This window comes from Rhipicephalus microplus, chromosome X (genome assembly GCF_043290135.1).
Source record: "Rhipicephalus microplus isolate Deutch F79 chromosome X, USDA_Rmic, whole genome shotgun sequence".
Lineage (NCBI taxonomy): Eukaryota > Metazoa > Arthropoda > Arachnida > Ixodida > Ixodidae > Rhipicephalus > Rhipicephalus microplus.
In genome coordinates, this window is record NC_134710.1 from 444,195,057 (window position 1) to 444,214,475 (window position 19,419).

Below are 19,419 nucleotides of genomic sequence, written 5' to 3' on the forward strand. Positions count from 1 at the left end.
GATAGAAACCTTGACATGACTTTCAACCAGCTTGCTTCCTCTGGAATCAACCTCAACCTCTCTAAATCTGCTTTCAGCATGAAGGAGGTGACCTGCCTATGCTGTGTCATCAGTTTTCATCAGTTTCATCTCAACTCTAAAAACTTCAAGGGCATCACTGTGGTGTCATGGTTTCGGTTCCGGTTTTGCGACCGGCTGGCTGGCCCATAGGGGGCGTTGTACATGTGTATATATTTTACGATAATTCAAGGGGAAGCGCTTTACTGTTTGAAGCGAGATCGGGTTGCCTTAGAACGCGTAGTTATAAAGCAAGATTCAGTAAAGAAGAAGAACAATGCACATGCTGCGGGAAAGATAAAGAAACGGCGGAGCATGTTCTGATTGAATGTGGAGATATCCTCCCAGGTGTACGTTTGGGCACGAGCCTACAGGAAGCCTTGGGTTGTAGGGACAACAATGGAAAGCTGAACACACCCGCGATTGAAATAAGTAAGAGACGGTTAGAGTATTGGTGGCAGAAAATTAGAGAGAAAGGACAAAAATAAATATTGGAAAAATAAAATATGAACAGTGTGCCGTAAATGGCAGAGAACTTAAGCTGAAAATTTACCTTTTTTTCCATTAAGATAGAATTTATCGAAGTAGAGGCATTAGGCCAACATAAAAAGAAAAAAAAAGGGGAAAAAAGGTTTCTTTTTTTTTTTTTTTTTTGTCGAGCCTGGTGGCATACTTGTCACCACCCCGTTATAAAGGGGACGCTCATAGCATCCATCCATATTAGTATGCTTGTGTGCATAAAGGGAGTTCCAGCTTGGCTACCGGCTGCTGCGTACCTCGTGCCGGCCGGCGTTTCAGCGCCGTGCCCTGTGTTCTCTCTGCGGCGCGTCCGCCGCACGATACTACATTTTGGCAATGAGGATCTGCAATCCACGAGCATCGTGGGAATAAGGTGAGCATTGAGCCTTCTTCCTCATGCTGTCAACTCAGCACCCGTGCAAGCTACTCCACCGATGCGGCACTTCCTGAAGATTACCTGCTTTTGACACACCGAGACTATACCTGCATTGCTCCGCGTCTATCCTGCCGGAATGTGAGCCATTCTTCGTTCTACTTTCTTCTGCTGTGCGGCTCACATTCATGATGCTACCTAAAGATATTTCGTCAGATTTACGGGACTGCGGACTTTTACTCGTGGGGCGACTCTACATTTATTTCCGCATCTGGTCTGTGTCGGCAGCAGCATGTTCCCCGCAATTCCACCACCTCCGTTCCTGCAATGCCCTGGGGAACGCTTTCATAGTCCAGGCAGCGTTAGAACATGCCAAGTAAGAGGAGCGCGTCGACCGCGCGTTTAAGTAGCTGGCTGCTTGGCAGGTCGACTTGATTACGGACCGCGAGCATCAATGCCGCAGAGTTCGTCCTCGACCCATACTGCTACAACGTTATGCTACCAACTCTGCTGTGCTATCGGCCCCCCCGATGTCAGCGGAAACTTCGCAAATTCTACAGGGCCATACTTCAACTTCACATTCAGCAACGATCCCTGCTCGGACTGGGAACGTGCTCGCTTGTGCTGCACCTGTTAGCGTCCCAGCTGGTCGTGCTTCTGAGGCGCCTGCTCCTGTCGTGTTGCAGGCAGCTGAGCGTACTATGGTTCCACCTGATTCGACTGAGAGTGCTCTTGCGAGGATGACTGTTCCGATCCGGTCTGCCACTGCTGATTATACTCTTCCTGTATCAGCTGTCCATCCTTCGCTTGTGCCTGCTCCCATTCTGCATGCTGCGCCGGCAGTACTTCTTTAGACTGACGATCATCTTAGCGAGACTGTTTCAATTCAGTGTCCACCGGAGGTGCATTCGCCAAGCGTTCCAGCCGTGATTCCGGAGTCAGTCCCTATTCCCCGTGCTGCTGAGGTGCTTCCGCTGGTCGCGGCTACGCCAACCTTGCCCGTTCCTGCTTTCTGAGCGGCTTCTGCATCGGTGGGGCCGAGCCAGGCTTCATTGGAGCATCATTACCTGCTTGTTCCGGCCCCTACTATGCCGAAAGTACCCTGGATGCAGAGTTCATGGGCCTATTCTCTCGCTCCACTGGACTGCTGTGGGCGACGACAGTCCAGCCACCTCCTGTGGGAATGGCACCGGTACAGGCGTGTGCGCCGTAGACACAAACAGGACAGCGACTATGCGGACATCCTCTTTCGGGGGAGGGGATGATGGGCCATATATTTCGCACTTTGCCTTGCTTTCGTGTTGCGTTCTTGGGTTGATGATGTGCCTGCCGTACATTCGTATCTTACATTGTGCTACGTGCAATGTGTGCTTGCGATTCCTTGTCAAGTGTGCATTACCTTTGTATTTTCGTATGTAATTCTTCATGCGTTATGTTGCAAAATTTCTTATTCTTCTGTGTATTTTGTGCATTGTATTATTGTGCGTTGGTTGCGTGGAGGACCCCACATCATTTTCATTTCAAGGGGGAAAAGATGTGGTGTCGTTTCGGAACAGGTCGGCTTGCCCCTAGGAGGCGTTGTACATGTGTATATAATAGCATGCTTGTGTACATAAAGGGAGTTCCTGCTTGGCTACCGGCTGCCGCGTACCTCGTGTCGGCTGGCGCTCCAGCGTCGTGTTCTGTGTGCGGTGCGTGCGCCACACGAAGCTACAATCACCATCAAGTTTCCCCCACCCTTTACAGACACTGCCGCAGTCTGCCGGGTCTTCGGAATGGTGGACCATCTGGCAAGATTTCTGCCAAATCTCGTCAAAAAGACAGCCACGCTTTGCATCCTTCTTAAGGAAACATAGGAGTAGACAGGGTGCCGCACTCAGAAAAAAGTTTTCAAAAACATCAAGAACTTCATCTGTTTGGACCAGTGCTAGGCAAAATACTGTTACAAGTCACTGTGTTTATTTAAAGATGAGGAGAAATGGCGTGGTGAAAGAGCAGCGTACTTCTGAGACAGGCCCAGAACGCTTCACCTAACCACACAGTCCAAGCGCCGCTCCACTACTCTTTTTCTTCTTCCGCGCCCCATAGGCTCGCGCATCTTCATTGCATTTCCCCCGGCGGCAGACGAAGCTCGCCGAGCTATTTAAATAGGCCTATAATGGTACTGTTTGAGACGGGCTACGTGAACAATTTGCGTAGTGTGCGAACGCCGGTTATTGGCTGTGACTCGGGCGACAACGTAATTCACGTCACTGAGACGAGTGACTATCACGAATGGGCCGGAATAGTTTGCTAGAAACTTCCGGTACAATCCTTTTCTAGGAACTGGAGTTCACAGCCAAACGTAGTCGCCAGGAGCAAACTCTACGGGAATATGCTTGGCATCGTAGCGACTCTTGCTGTGTTCTTGAGAAGACAATGTTCGAAGGCGCGCTAGTTGACGGGCTTCTTCAGCCCGATGCAACGTCGGAGCGATGAACAGATCTTCCTGATGCGAGAAAGGTAATAGAGTATCCAGAAAACTCCGTGGATTTTGTGCGTAAAGCAGAAAGAAGGGCGAATGTTCAGTAACTTCATGCTTGGCGGTGTGATACGCGTAAGTAACAAACGGTAAGACGGCGTCCTAGTTCCTGTTGTCAGCATCAACGTACATCGATAGCATATTCGTGAGAGTTCGATTTGTTCTCTCAGTGAGATCGTTAGTTTGCGGATGGTAAGGGGTGGAGTGGCGATAAGAGGAGCCACAGAGGCGCAAAATTTCTTCAACCACATCTGCGATAAATTGTCATCCACAGTCACTGATGATAACCCGTGGAGCACCATGATGCAGTATGACCCGTTGTAACAGAAAAGAAGAAACAGCGGCTGCTGTGGCCGATGTCAGTGTGTCCGTTTCCGTATAACGCGTTAAATAATCCTATAACACTTATAAATATCTATAAATGTTATAACATATCGGTTGCCCGATGGGGTCTTAGGAAGGGGTCCGAGCAAGTCGATGCAGACTTTTTCAAAAGGGGATCTCGGTGGAGGGGTGGGCTGCAAATAACCTGCCGGTGCAGTGGTGGATCGCTTGTGGCGCTGACATATAGCGCAGCTGGCGACGTACTGTTTTGTGGTCTTCCACATTTTCGGCCAGTAGAACCTCTCACGTAGTCGATGTAGCGAACGTGTGAAACCGAGATGACCGGATGTTATGTCATCGTGCATAGAATGAAGGACGACCTGGCGCAGGCTTTCCGGCACCACTAGAAGCGACGGGAGGACGTCGGCTGAATAGTTTCTTTTATACAGCAAGCCGTTTGAAATTTTAAAGTGCTTGTCGACGGAGTTATTTGCAGCTTAGAGCAAGGGTTTCAGAGCAGGGTCTCGCTGCTGCTCACGTTTGAAGCTGCTGGTATCTGGGAAGTCGGACGAGACAGAAACTTAATAGTCATCAATGCCATCGTCGTCAGCGTTGGTGTGTACTGAAGGAAGGCGGCATAAGCAGTCGGCATCTGTGTGACATCGTCCGCTCTTATAGGTCACAGAAAAGCTGTACTCTTGGAGGCGCAACGCCCAACTGGCCAGACGGGTCGCGAAGTTCCACAAGCCAGCATAGTGAGTGGTGATCGGTCACTATTGTGAACTCGCGGCCATGCAGATACGGTTCGAACTTCTGAATGGCGAAGACGACTGCTAAGCACTCGAGCTCGGTGACGGTGTAGTTCTTCTCTGCTCGGGCCAGTGTCCGACTGGCATATGCTACGACGTGCTGACGGCTGTTGCAGAATTGGACCAGCACAGCACCAACACCAAGCCCACTAGCATCAGTATGAAGTTCAGTCAAAGATTCTGGATCAGAATGCTTTAGGATGGGTCCTGAAGTCAATAAAAACTTTAGCTGTTGAAATGAAGCCTCACATTTATCATCCCACAAGTACGGTGTGTCTTTATGAAGAAGGGAAGTCAGTGGGGAAGCAAGTTGTGCGAAGTTCCTAATAAATCGGCGGAAATATGAGCACAGACCCAGAAAACTTCGCAGGTTCTTCCATGTTGGTGGTGGTTCAAAGTTGCGAACCACTGCGGTCTTCGGTGGGTCTGGTCGCACGCCTTCTTTATCCACAAGAAAGCCATATACGAGGGCTTGTAATTCTCCAAAATGGCACTTCTTTGAGTTTAACAAGGCCAGCTTCGCGTAAGCATTCAAACACAAGCGACAAGCGGTGGTTATGCTCTTGAAAAGTCTTGCCGTAGATAATCACGTCGCCTAAAGAGCACATGCAAATTTTCCATTTTAGTCCATGGAGTACTGTATCCATAAATCTCTCGAATGTCTCTGGAGCATTGCACAAACCAAAGGGCATAACGTTAAACTCAGAGACCGTCTGGTGTTATGAAGGCCATCTTCTCTTTATCTGAGGGATGCATAGGAATTTGCCAATACCCAGAACGCAAGCCAACAGAAGAAAAATAGGAGGTAGAATGTAGGCAGTACACAGCGTCATCTATACGTGGCAAAGGGTGGACGTATTTTTTTGTGATGGCATTTAGGCAAAAATAGTCTATGCAGAATCTCCATGAATCATCCTTTTTCCTGACTAGAATGACAGGAGCTGCCCATGAACTACACGATTCTTGTATGACGCCCTTCTTGAGCATGTCTTCAACTTGCTCAGCAATGACTTTCCTTTTCGAAGGTGATACGCGATAGGGCTTCCGGTGTATTGGTGGTGCTTGGCCTGTATAGAGACGGTGTTGCGTACATGAAGACGGTGGCGTAACGGTAGACGTCTCGTCTTGGGCAAAGTCAAATACTGAGGCGTAGTGTGCGATCACCTCCTGCAGAAGCGACAGTTTAGTTGATAAAAGTGACTTGTTGATCATACAGTCAATGCTGGCAAAATAGTCAGGGTACGAGTTGGCGTGGGGTTTCTTTACATCCACCGACAGTTGGAGCGACCGTATGATAACAGTACTTTGCTCTTGAAAGCTTGCCAATTTAAGTCCTGCGGGCTACCTGTGTCCAGGTAGCCCGCAGTTGTAGCGAGTACGGGTGTCGTGTCTAGTCGTCCCCGGTGAAGTAGACCTCGTCGGTTGATAAAAGCCAGGCGATGGTGGCCGAGGAGTAAATGACTGTGATGCAGCTTGCCTGGGTTCCTGGTTTTCGAGTGGCCGTTCACTCCTTCGCTCGAACCGATCGGTGTAATTCGGGCGAGGCTCAAAGTAGCTCTGTCGCATCCGAGGTACCAGTGGTTCACGGGGCCGTTGGTTGAATGCACACTGATGGCAGACACTGGCGGTGTCCACAGCTTGCAGCTGAGCAAGTTCTTCCTTAACCACTCATCTTATAAGAGAAGAGATGTCGTTCTGCGATGGAAGGTTGACACTTGAAATCGTGGGCACATTGTCAAGACGTCCAAATTTCGGTAGGACTCTCCTTCTCTTTAGCGCTTCGAAAGCTCGGCAGTGTCTTCTTAGGTCGGAAGATGTGTGTAAGTCTTCCTTAATGATAAGAAAATTGTACCCGTCTTATGCGATTCCCTTGAGCAGATGACCTACCTTATCTTCGTCACACATGGTCGCACTCACGATTCTGCAAAGCTTCAAGACGGCCTCAATGTAGGTGGTGCATGTTTTGCCAGGTAACTGAGCTCTGCGTGAAAGCGTTTGCTCCGCCTGTTTGACCTTACCTGTTGAGTCACCAAAACACCTCTTCAGCTCGTCCACGAAAATGTTCCATGTGGTCAACGCACTCTCATGGTTGTCGAACCAAAAAGACGCGGTGCCGACGAGAAAAAACGCCACGTTCCCAAGCTGCTTAGCAGTGCTCCAGTGGTTGCTGCGACTCACTCTTTGATAGTGCTTGAGCCAGTCCTCAACATCGTCATCCGGCTGCCCCGAAAAGGTCCTTGTGACGTTCCGGCATGCCGCAGCGAGCTTGTCCTGGTGGGTGAGCGTGTTGCTCATAAGCAACGAGGTTGTTATGGCCTGCTCCTGCGTCCTCCATGTCTGGTAGCTGCGGTGGCAAGCCTGCCAAGCGTCTGCTCCGTCGCAAAATTGGTAAAGCTGGGTCGTCCAGATCGATGTACCCGGCACCTTCCACCAAACTGTTACGAGTGACTGTGTTTATTTAAAGATGAGATGAAATGGCGTTGTGAAAGAGACAGGCCTAGAACACTTCACCTAACCACACAGTTCAAGCACCGCTCCACTACTCTTCTTCTTTTTCCGCACCCCGTAGGTTCACGCATATTCGTTGCAATACTATTCAGAATATACCATTACACTCTAAGCAGATGCATCAGTCTATGCATTTAGCGCAGTGATGCTACAGGTACAACTGCCCAGTAGCCTTCCCCTCAAGATCCCTAACGCCAGGCAAAACACGGCATGCTCAGATAAAAAAAGAAGCACTGGCTCTTACTTTGGGAGCCAAACAGTTCCAAGAATACCTTTGAGGCCTCATGCCAACCTTTTGAACAGATCACCAACTTTTCATCCCCTTCTTGCAAAAGAGGCTCTTGATCTGCTGCCACCGTACATTAAATGCTTCTGCACACGCCTTGTGCACTTTGACTAAATCACGAATAAAAGTGTACATTTCAGGGCTCCTTTTCTTTGTTAGACACAATATTAATGAGATCTTACAGACAATCACACTAAAGAAAGGAGATGTTACTAGATGTAATTGTAATGTAAATGTGAAGAAAGAACAGTGGGTGAAAAGATAACTTGCCATGGGCAGGAACCGAATCTGCGACCTTTGAACAATGTGTGTGATGCTCTGTCAACTGAGCTACCACAGGGGCTATCCTTCCGTACACTTTATCAGGTATATATGTTAATTAAACGTGGGAATGTCGGAAAGAGCCACCAGTAGCCATGGCGGCGAGTGTGGCACACTCTTTCTCTAAAGGGGAAAAAGCATTGCAACTACCGACACTCTTTCAAGAGCAGCAACAGCAAAAATCAGTTCGACAGCAGGAATTCTCATGTGTGTGATGAAGTAAAAAACTATGTACAGAGTGTACTCGTGGGCCTGCGCACATCGGTCTCGTGAAGACAGCTCAAAAGGAAGATGAGGCCTGTCAGCGCCTTTTGTGCCTCCGCAGATGGCTGAAAAAATGCAGTGTCCCAGCCCCCCTCACTCCATTTTGGCAGTACCGAACAAGTCTGCCTGAAATCGGTCGCTACCTGCTGTAGAGAATGCACCTATGGATTCCTCATTCTCTGAGAAGCGAAATTCTAACTCGCCTACATGAGGGTAACCAAGGCATGGAACGCTGAGAGCAGACAAAGCAGTCTGCGTAGTGGCCTATATAATTATCGAAAATGCAGCCAATGATTTACAGCTGCACTAGGAACCTGTGCTAAGAACTGACCCAAAGAGCCAAACTGCTGCTGCAGACCGCTACACCAGAGCTTCCATGGTAAAGTGTGGAGATCGACTCCTTTCAACTTCTGGGAAATAATTAGCTGTTGTGTACAAACTATCACTCAAGGTACCCTCAGATCACACACCTGGCTTCCACATTTGCAAATGCCATCATCAACCAGCTCAAAAGCATTTCCACTTGTCATGGCATCGACGTGACAGTGGTATCCAACAACGACCTGCAGTTCTCAAATTCGGTAGTCATAGAATTTGCAAAATCGTGCTGCTTCAACCACACCACAAGCATCCCTTTTCACCCACACATCATTTGGGAAGCAGAAAACACCATTAGAGCAGTGAAACATCAGCTGCAAAAAAAGCTATCCATACCTGCCCTGCTGGCCTAACGAGACTAGCCGGGGCAGACAGGCTTCAGTCCAGCTAAATTGCTCATTGGACGCCATCTATGCTCTCAAGTTCCAACGTTTCCCACCCTCCTCTTTCCTGGGAATTTCAACAACAAGCGATGAAAAGGAATCTCCAAGTGAAATAATGAAATAATGTCAGAGGCAAAATTTTAACCATCATTATGTAACCAAAGAGCTACCAGCTCTCCCTCCAAACACCCATGTCTGGGCGCCACACCTCAAATGCGAGGTGCGGATAACTACACAACTATTGCACATCTGTATTTGGAAGAACTACGTTGACAAATCTGTGCAGAATTCTATGTTACTGATAAAAGCATTACAATGCATCTCTCACATTTCTTATACTCATCCCCCTTCAGAATTATTTCTTTGCTATGAAGTAATAAAAGCCCCACTGTTTTATCAGTACCAGCTATTATCCTCTTCTTTCTTTTCAAATGAAATCATTAAGAGCTTTTTAAAAAGAACTACAGTTAGAAAAAAATATCTGGCAATTCTATAACCAGAAGCCACAAGAAATGGTTGGTACCGCCATGGCACGCAACAATCACAGCCTTTATAAATCGTATCTTTTTCAACAAATATCAGAAACAAGGTGCCAATTTTAGCAACATTGGTAAACAAAAAAAGCTACAAGATTTTTTTTACGCCTGAACTACACTAAGCAGAATTATCAGTTCATACCACTACACATTTCGTTGATTGTATAGCGTCATAACTTCTAAGTACATGCGCTATAAGTTTACGTAGCAATATAAAATAGTTAAAAGCAAGTATGTTTAAATGTAGTCTATGATGTATATTTTTCAACACAATAACCTGTTCTGTTTTCACATGTTTAAAGTGTATGTTATATGGTTACCAGTATTGTTGTCTCCTTAATTTGTCTGTTATGTTAGTCAAAATAAGCTTGATTATGTACGTATACATAGACAAAAATTTGTGAAAACTGCCTTGTGTTTGGGCCCCAGGCACATTCACTCAAGCTGCACTTTCACCTATTTTTGCCTAGGCTGACCCTCAGCAACTACTGCTGGAAATAAACTTTCTTGATTCTTGAGCAGACACCCTGCTCTCTCACTGGGTCTGAACACAGCACGGACACAAGAGTTGTCACAGAAACATGCTCGTTCCATTGCCGGCCTCAGAAAAGAAAACACAACTGATCCCCTCCCCATTACTCTTCAACACTCACGGTAAAGATTTAGAGACGTCGACAGTAGCAGGACTGCAAGATGCCCTCTACAATGGAGCTACGTGCTAATGAGGTGACCTGTACGGAACCGACAGCAATAATTCACTGAGCGTGCCAGCCGATGATGCTTCAGTGCAGACATCATCGAGAGCTCCAGCCACCCCTTCCAGCCATGGAGTCTCTGTGCCCAACTGTAATGGGGTAGTCGCTTAAGGAAAGGAGATGTGGCCCGGCACCCTGCCTACTGTCACATCCACATGCCGCATTTGTAAAGGACAAAGAGCCTATTCTGCACTCTTGATACGAGAATCAAGTTACATGTAAAAGACATGTGCATCTGAACACCCACAAAACAGAAGCTTTTTATTATTACCAGCAGGCACTTTTGCACTCCTCAAGCTTAAGGCAGTGCACAAACACATGACACAAGCCAGTACCAGAAGCTATGCCTCGGCACAATACACAATACATGTGATGCAGGCTACTTCTGCCCGAATACGAGCCTTAGTGCAAGAGCAGATAATTTGACGCGAAAGTGAAATGATTCGAAATGACCCGTTAAATGTGTATATGCACTTCAATTCAACAAGTAAAGTCTGAATTAGTCACCACAGAGCCAGAAACTTGCTCTGTGGTGATGACCAGTGAAAAAAGACATAAAACTCCTACATGAAACATTTTTCTGGCACACTAGGAGCATGCATCTACAATGTAGAAAATAGACAGCTATAGTGTTATCTTGAAAGTCACAACAAAGATTACGAAAGCACATATGTTCCCAAATAAATTGTCAAAAATGAGAGTAGACTTGGCTTCACACATTTTTCATTCTACAGCTGCAATGCCATAGATTTTTAAAAAGAGAGATCACCATCAACAGAGATCAACATTAGTATGTATGTAACTAACTGTGGCATTTTCGGCACCCAGGGCGATTGTGCGAACTTGCGAATAGGGAAAGACATGAAAATGCTCTGTGCAGCACAAGACACACAAATGGTGGTTTTGGGACGTTAAACCCCACAAATCAATCAATCAACAAGACACACTCATCAGTTTGTAAGTGTACTGTTAGTGTTGTGAATGAAGTCCCCTATGTCCTATAGGAGAACGCACATCAGCAAGAGTGGGCGACGCCTCAACACCCATCTCATGAAGCACGGCAACGATTTTCGCCAGAAGCAGGGAAGAAATCTGGCTCTGCATTGTGCCGTCTCTGGGTGCTCTCCAAACTTTCACGCTTGCTGCGTTTTGAGTAGTCATCGGGACAAAACAGTACACAATAGAAGAAGCTTTCACACATATGCATATGCTGTCTAACACAGACACCCTAAACTACACATAGGTATGCCACCTTCTGCCCTGCGCTGCACAGGAGGTGCTCCATGAGCCCGATTCTGCTACTGTGTACATTTCTGTCAGGGAGTGTTAGTCAGTGCCACTGGCTAACCCTCACATGTTAAGAGGCACAAAAATGCCTCATATGGTGGACAGCAGGACGAATGCCAGTGTAGCTCGCTTTGTAAAGCATTGGACGCATTGTCTAAAGGTTGTACCGATGGCAAGCTGTCTTTTTTTGTCCACTTTAACTTCATATTTATATCATGATTACTTCTAATAATGTCCCTTATTCATTTCTTGGCCTTATTGTCTATTTATCTTCATCAGATGCCCTACACCCAGTAATGAGAGTTTAGCTGCCAGATTCTCCATCCGTGAAGGCATGCATAAGAAAAAAAAAAAAAACACCACACTGCTTTCTGCAGCCACTAAGTCCACAGGCCGCAAAGCTGCGCCGTAGGGCTTTCCAGGGTAAGACTCCCGTTGGGTATCTCCAAAGAGCCAGCATAGGCCCTAATGGGCACTACTACGGCTTCCAGGGACTGCCGGATGTTGTCCTCCAAATATATTGCCGAGCACAGCCCTTGTGAAGCTGCCCTTCCATCAGCTGGAACAAAACCTTTCTGTTCCTGCCGAAAGCAATGGGCCTTTTCCTTTTCGGAACAGCACCTGAAGTGGAGATCGCCAAAATAAAAACTAATGGCCCTTCGACTCTGTCTGCTGCGTGGCGGCAGGCAACCTCAAAGCCCGGCATTTGCGCCTCTCTTTGGGGGAAACATCTGCATGTTTGTGGCACCACACGTCACTTGGTCCACACAACTCATCGTGTTTTGGCCACCAAAAATCATGGCATGCGCCTCCTCGAGGCCGACGAGCATGTGCCGAGTACTTACCCCGGAAGGCCCATTTGTGCTGCACACTTATGGCATTTCCCTGTTCATACATGAAGATGCACTAACCTTGCTGGGCTGACACACCCAGCATTTCCAGGTGGCAGGTCCAAGGCACCATCAGTGGTGGAAGCGCTATCTGTGCCCCCCGCTCCACCAAGCCTTGTTCTTCACCACCCAGGAAGAGGGGCCTCGCATTGGTGAACAGCTTGAAAGAATGACCCAGCATGGTTCCTACTCCAAAGGAGTGTCCTGTCCTTTCCGTTTCAGTCCAGCTAATGGGCAAGACTATCTCGTGAACCTCCGCCATCTCCTCTTCCATACAGTAAAGGCACAAATATCAGGCTCTCTTCATTCTTTTTCCGCACTCAGTGCTCTACACATCACACAAAGGTTGTGCTGTCTACCCAAGCAGACTCCGCTATTCGAAATAGCACAACTCCCATCCAGCAGGCACTTCCCTTCTAAAAGCCCAGGTTGGGCTTGTACACTACATCATCCCATAGGACTTCAAACTGTTTCCACTCCTCCCGAAGCAACGGTTTCAGCGTTCATCCTCCCTATTTCTCAAAACAACCTGATGCTTCTCCATCTCCGACTAGAGCACCAATCTCAATGGCTCACACTCGATCTCGTTGATGCTCATCTCCCAATTTATAAACATGCCTCCAAACAGACTGTAGTCGTTGGCCTGCTGTTTTACTAGCAGTGTCGTCTCAACCATCACTGTATTGATCTTTTCACACTACCAGCAGGTAAAAAGCAAGTTTTAACTCTTCAGCGGCTTAAAGAGGAGTACATTCCAAATCAGCGCAGCCCTCACAATTCAGAATGGTTAAACCAGCAAGACGAGGTGTTGTTATAGCCAGGCTGACACCACTTTCCTGTGTGGATTCCTTCAGATGGACAAAGAAGATGCGCAAAGAAACATTTAGAAGGTCAGACACTCTTGCGGCGCCCATACGCGCACTCCAGCTAACATCAGCCGAAGGAGCACGTAACTTGAAAAAAAAAACAATTCATAAACAAAAACACACTATAACCACGTATAAAATACACACATACGCAATAACCGGGCACAAATTCTCGATACTTTAACGCAAACTTCCGATACAGGGACCACAAAATGTCAACACACACAAGCACAGTGTGTAGCGCCCGAGTCCGATCACGCACATGCAACAAACCTTAACATGCGCATCACACACCCCCGTTTACATAACACCCATGCGCACCACATAACTTGAGCCACACCACGGATGCAACGTGCGTGGTTAAAAAGAGCCCGACTCAGCTGTTGGTAAAGCTTCAGTACTAACTACCCTCATAATTTCACATGACATGCCATGCACGTGCGCCGCTGGGCTGGCTGTTTCCCTGCACGCTGAAGCCTGTGCTCCAGCGCATGCACCTCCACCTAAGTATACAAAATTTAAGGTCGCGGATGAACGTAGCCGAAAATCGAACTCGCGTCCTCGAGACGCCGGAATTCTTTTTTTTTTTTTTTCGCTAAGGTGCGTTGCAGGCTAGTTGATTGGCGTTCATCATTCATAAGGCGTAGCGCACCACGACAGCGACAGAGAATGCACACACACGGCGCTCTGCGTGCGCGTGTCTCTTCTCCGTCCCTGTCGAGGTGCGCTATGGAGGATTCCTTTTTGCTTTTTTTGTTTCGTAATGTTGTGTCTGAAACTGACGCACCATGTCTCTGAGCGCAGACAAAGCGAATCGATCACGCGCACATTGTCCGGCACTCGCTAAGGCATAGATGAGCCTGCACCTTTATTGCGCCCGCCAAGTGCGGTAACAGCCTTCTGCCGAGTTGCATACTCTGTCTGAACAGCCTGTCCCACTTACCGTTAGGTTTTGTTTTTTGTTTTGTTTTGTTTTTTTTTTTTTTTTTTGCAGTGCCAGTAGTTCGTGACGGGCGAGGGCCATCATCTGTGGAGTGTTGTAAGCCAGATTCCTTTGACCGACGTTCGAATGGCCACGGGAACAGCGCACAATCACTGCATGTCGCAAAATACCAGGGAGCGGTGGCACTTGATCCCTTCAATAATGTTTTTTTTTTTTTTTTTGCCTCGAAAGTTGTCACCGACACGAAACCAGGCGCTACTAAACGACCATGTGATAAAACACGGGCGACAATCAGGCATCTAATGCACATGGAATCACATTTGCCTTTGGCGCTTCGGCTGTCGATTGATACGGCTCGTGTTGTTTGTATTGACTGTAGTAGTACAGACATTTGTCTAGGGAAGTGTTTCGGTTCACCCGGTGGCACGAACCTTTTCGAGGCAAAAGCGTTCGGTTCACCCAATAGCCGCTTAAAACTGACTTGACTTAAAGTGTATGAATAGATGGCTTTAAAGTGGTGTGTTGGAAAACATTTTTCAGGCGATTTGGGCGTTCTTTATTTTGTGGTTCAGGTAGAGTTCCTCACTAGCTTGTGACACACAGTCTGTGGCGGGTTCATCGTATTCTAGTCGTGATGTTTTTTCTCCGATGTTGGTGTTGGATTGGACTGTAATCTGTTTGAAATGGCGAGAACCGCCTCTGCCAGTGGGGTCATGGTCGCTTTCTGTTGTTAGAAAGTGATTCATACGCAAGTTGCTGCCGCTTTTCTTAATTCCTGTGATGTCGCCGTGTTCAGGTTATTATATAAAAATTCCAAATTCGGACGGAGGCGGTCTGTCGGTGACGTCAAAAAGTGGGCGGTCCGCAAAGGTCGCGAGGACGAAAGGAAGTGAACAGCCAATGAGGGAAATGGAGGCTTGCGTCATCATTTTGACGTTGACTTGGGGGCCGTATAGCAAAGTAAAAAGTGTTTGTAACATGTTCAGAAGTGTTTGCCTATTATTTCGCACTATTAAAATGTGTTGGCACTAGTTTTCAATTGTTTAATAAGGAACACTATACAATCCAAACGTATTTTTTCTGTTATTGTTCTAAACAACGCTAAATTTAGCGGGACGGTTAGTGATGGCGCTAGGTACAACTTTGTTTCAAGCAGTTACTGTTTTCAAAACTCCACTACTAAACGGCGCAACTTTCGAAGTCGTTGGCTCGGTCGAGCGTAGTCATGGCGGAGGGCAACGGCACCGCTAGCCAGCAGTAGCAGCGGCTCATCCGCGTTTCCGAGGGTCAGCGCGCGCTGGTGCTCGCCTTCATGACTGAACATCCGCAGCTCGCGGCGAAAGCCATTGAGCTGCAGCATGGCGTCACGGTCGCCGACCGGCGGCGGCTGTGGCAAGAGCTCAGCGACGCGCTGAACCTTGAAGGCCCTGCGCAGAAAAGCGTGGATGAGTGGCAGGCTTGGTGGCGCAGGCAGGTGCACAAGGCCCGCCGTGACGCCGCCGCCATCAAGGAGGCACAAACGGGAGTGACCGTCGAATGTGCGGGCGATTTGTTCTTTGACATTGGTGTATATTTCCAGGGGCACTGGAGGGGGTCGTCTGCCAGGCTTCCGTGGTCGCGTGTTGCAACTTATCGGGTTGGCACGCTTCGGTGGCGTCTTCGCTTCCCTCGAATATCAACAGGTAAGCACTCTGCCGCCGCAGTATCACGGGTTCCTGAGCGGTGCCATGACAGAGTTTTCCCATTTTGTAAGGGGTGCCTTTAGGGGAACCTTGTTCAACAGTAAGATAGTGCAGGAAAAAGAATTCAAAAGCAGGTAGGTTTGTCAACTGAAATCTCACTTTGCAGCCCTTGCAGTAAAAGGCGTATTTATTTTCAAACAGACACAAAATGCCTGCGGGCAAGTGCATGCACTAAAATGGTAATACGTGATATCAATGACCACTGAATAGCTGCAGAACATTTCCGCAGATGTTTAGTAGGTAAGGTTGTAAATAGCCAGAGTAACAAATACCCTTTTTCTGAAAGATTATGCCCACGACACTTTCCAGCAGGCGGATGTTCCCGCTCCTGCAGTGGAGGTCGAGGTGGAAGCCACTGAAGCGACTGCAGGTGACAGTGACACAGCGACACGTAAGCATCTGAGAACTTAGTGTTTTATTGATTATAGGACATATGTGCCCCCAGTTCGTGAACTTTTATTCTTTACTCCACAGAAGGCCCCCCAAGTTACATTGAAAGCGGCCCCGCTGCACCGGGTAAGTTATTGATCATCAAAGTGTTTTGAGAAAATAACCTCTCGTATGTTATTCGAATTGCCCAATTATCCACAACATGGCCATAGACTTAAAGCCTACCACACCATGTGGTGACGAAAATGCTGCATGTTTTCAGTGTCTCAGCCTCCTGTGCGGCTTCGCCGTCGACAGAGGCCACGGCGCACCGACACCTTGTTGCGGGTGTCTTCCCAGTGCGACCAGAGCCTCGAGCTGACTGAGAAGTTGCTTGATGTGAGTAGACCGTTTGTTTAAATTTTACGTAAAGGGTGTGAACATTTTTGATGCTCTGTTATGACGACTGAAACCAACTTGGGCGTAAATAAGAAACATGCATTGTATTGAGGGCACGGTATCTGACATCTGCAATGATAAACTGCCGGGCAAAAGGTTGGTTAGCCCTGAAAAGGGCTGTTTGATGGTAAGAGATGCATTTGAGGAGATGAATGAAGAGTAGTTCCAGCAATTGTTTGTTGATCCAAACGAAGAGGGCATAGCTTGTACACGACGAAGCTTCAAACTTTCAAAGGATGCCACCAGGCCAATGAATTTTCAACTGAGGGGAAATTGTTGTTCACGTTGCAATTCTCCGCAGCAGCAGCTTCGAGCCACGAGATGGTCGAGAGTTCTTCAGCAGCTCATGCAAACATTTCCACCATGATGATTCATTGCAGGCGGTGCGGGGGATCAAAAGATCAGCCATCCACATGACTTCTTTAGCGCGGCGTATGGCAGCAGCACAGGAGCGGACGGCCGCAGCACAGGAGCGGGCGGCCGCAGCAAAGGAGCAGGCGGCCGCAGCACAGGATCGGGCGGCAGCAGCACAGGAGCGGGCAGAAGCGTTGCAGGAGAGCATCCTGCAGGCGGTCCAATCCTTGGACCGGACCATGGCTGAGGGCCCTCTGCGGGAAAAAGCCACATAGTTATTTTAAGTTTTACAGCATGTTTTCAATGTTTTAAATGTATCATGCATTATTGGTTTATTAGTTTTTATATGTTTACGTGTCGCGGTCAAGGTACTATTTCATACGTTGTTTTTTTTGCATTTAATGCATATTACTAGCTTTAAGTTAGCATTTTCTTTGTACAAGGAGTACAGCATTTTTTTCTTCACATGTCTTTCATCTATTTTGATGTTCGATATATGCGTTTATTTTAAGTTTTACATCATGTTTTTAATGTTTTAAATATTCATCATGCATTATTGGTTTATTAGTTTTTATATGTTTACGTGTTGCAGTCAACGTACTATTTCATACGTTGTTTTTTTACATTCAATACATATGACTAGCTTTAAGTTAGCATTTACTTTGTACAAGGAGTACAGCATTTTTTTCCTCACATGTCTTTTATCTATTTTGATGTTCGCTATATGCGTTTCTCAGTTTATGTTCGACCTACTCGTGAGGCAGCGTCTCCCCCCTCCCCCCCACCATCTTAAAGGTGTCTAGTCATCCACACAAAGACCAAGAGCGTATAGCTGACATTTTTTGTGAATATGTTTAGCACTGTGATATTTGTGTTGCCTCACTGTTTTCTAGCTCACTGCGCTTTTTATGCAGCATTACCACATAGTGTTGGACTGTGATATCTTTTAGCCTCACACTGTTTCGCAGCTCGCTGCATTCTTTATGAAGCATGTTTACCTGCCGAAAATTGCTTACACTGTGATATTGTCATTTCAGTGCAATGAGGCTAAGGTAAAACTACAACCAAGTCTTTTTTGAGATCACTAAACTAGCAAGTGGGTATGTCGCACAGTTTCACTAATGAAATTGGTCATCATTACAGCAACATGCCAGCGACGGTTTTCATCTAGTTTTCTTTGTAAATTACTCATTGCAGGAATTAATTTTCAACGTGGTATGCTTTGGGAGCAGCGAGATTGCTGATCCAAATATTCATGCCGTATGTCATCAAAACCGCCAGAATCTTTGTATTTCTGGGAAAAAAAAAAAAAAAAAAAAAAAAAAACAACCCACATGTTATTTGCTGCTTTGATTTACGTATTTTGTAGCATTGCAGTATAACTCTAGTCGGGAATTCAAATCAAATGAAATATTATTTAAATATTTATACAATGCTGAGGACAATGAACAAAAAGCCGGCACGGCATTGTGCTCGGCAAGCCTAGCGTGTTCAATTGAATGTTTTCAGTCAATGACTATGAGAAGAGACGGACATACGTATCATGCGTTCTTGCAACATGTTTCTAATGTAACTACAATTTTTATGCGTTTTCGTGAAAGAAGTTGTGTGACGTTGCTGCATTTGAGTTGTGTGACGTGCTGCAATCTTTTGATGGCAACGGTCAGCACAGGGTGCCCCTCATATGCGCTTGCTCCAATCTAGTCTGTTCTGACTGTGATCACTGATATAGAAAAAGGTGTTTCCGTTGCCTATTTCATGTGACATTTAAAGAAAATGCAACATTTTCCCATTGCCTCCATGAATCATGTTGAAGCACGAGTAAGTACTTTGTGTTGTGGCAAACACGGCCCTGTCTTGCCTGTGTGCACTGGAATTAGTATGAATACATTATGTGTGTGATATGACAGCTTACTGCGTTCCTGTGCACTTCAAAAAAAGCCCACGACAGCGCTGCGCTGCTGCTGTCCTTTGAGCAGCACGTTGCGCGGTGTGAGCACATGGCTCTCTCCTGGCTCCCCATCGTCATCCTCAGCTGGTGGCATGTCCCCAACATACTCATCCAAGGTCCAGTCCCCCGCGTCCAATTTGCAATGTTGTGGAGAGCAGCGCAAGCATAAATAATTTGCCCTGCTCGATCGGGGTTGTAGAGCATCGTTCGAAAGTGCTGCAAGCAGCGGAACTTGCTCTTTAACACTCCGATACATCTTTCCACAGCATTGCGCATGGATGCGTGCTCCTTGTTGAATCGGCCTTCGGAAGTGTTGCCGGGGTGACTGCCAGGGACTGGAACGAGGAGCCATGGCTCGAGGGGATACCCTGCGTCTCCTGCAATAGAAAAATGGCGGCTGAGTGCTCTACCCCAGTTAGTTCACATTAATACTTACCAAGCAGATATTCGCCAGGCTGCAGCTGTGCAGCTAGGCGTGAACGCAAAGGGTTGTGTTCCCAAACCCAGGAGTCGTGACACGAACC

At 47.1% G+C, this 19,419-nt stretch overlaps 1 protein-coding gene and 1 long non-coding RNA gene across 3 annotated transcripts in view; one reads left to right on the top strand and one right to left on the bottom strand.

Moving 5' to 3' along the window:
- Positions 1-19,419, bottom strand: part of LOC142776614 (uncharacterized) — a 52,821-nt gene that overhangs the window by 22,891 nt on the left and 10,511 nt on the right. Inside the window, exon 3 of one of the 2 annotated variants that reach the window (XR_012887679.1) lies at positions 17,070-17,198. The exons of the other annotated variant lie outside the window; for it this stretch is intronic. This is a non-coding gene — a long non-coding RNA (uncharacterized LOC142776614). Of the gene's footprint in view, positions 1-17,069; positions 17,199-19,419 lie in introns of those variants that run through there. 2 annotated transcript variants of the gene reach the window in all.
- LOC142776613 (uncharacterized) lies at positions 109-18,858 on the top strand. The gene is made up of 6 exons (XM_075880579.1): positions 109-949; positions 15,600-15,702; positions 16,072-16,153; positions 16,237-16,278; positions 16,415-16,530; positions 16,971-18,858. The coding sequence occupies exons 1-6, from the start codon at positions 783-785 to the stop codon at positions 17,217-17,219; spliced, it is 759 nt and encodes a 252-aa protein (XP_075736694.1). The 5' UTR covers positions 109-782; the 3' UTR covers positions 17,220-18,858.

Coding starts and splice junctions, on each gene's coding strand:
- LOC142776613 (XM_075880579.1), top strand. CDS start 783: ATGCTTGTGTGCATAAAGGGAGTTCCAGCTTGGCTACCGGCTGCTGCG. Junction 950..15,599: donor ACGAGCATCGTGGGAATAAG/GTGAGCATTGAG, acceptor GTATATTTCCAG/GGGCACTGGAGGGGGTCGTC. Junction 16,154..16,236: donor TGACAGTGACACAGCGACAC/GTAAGCATCTGA, acceptor TTTACTCCACAG/AAGGCCCCCCAAGTTACATT.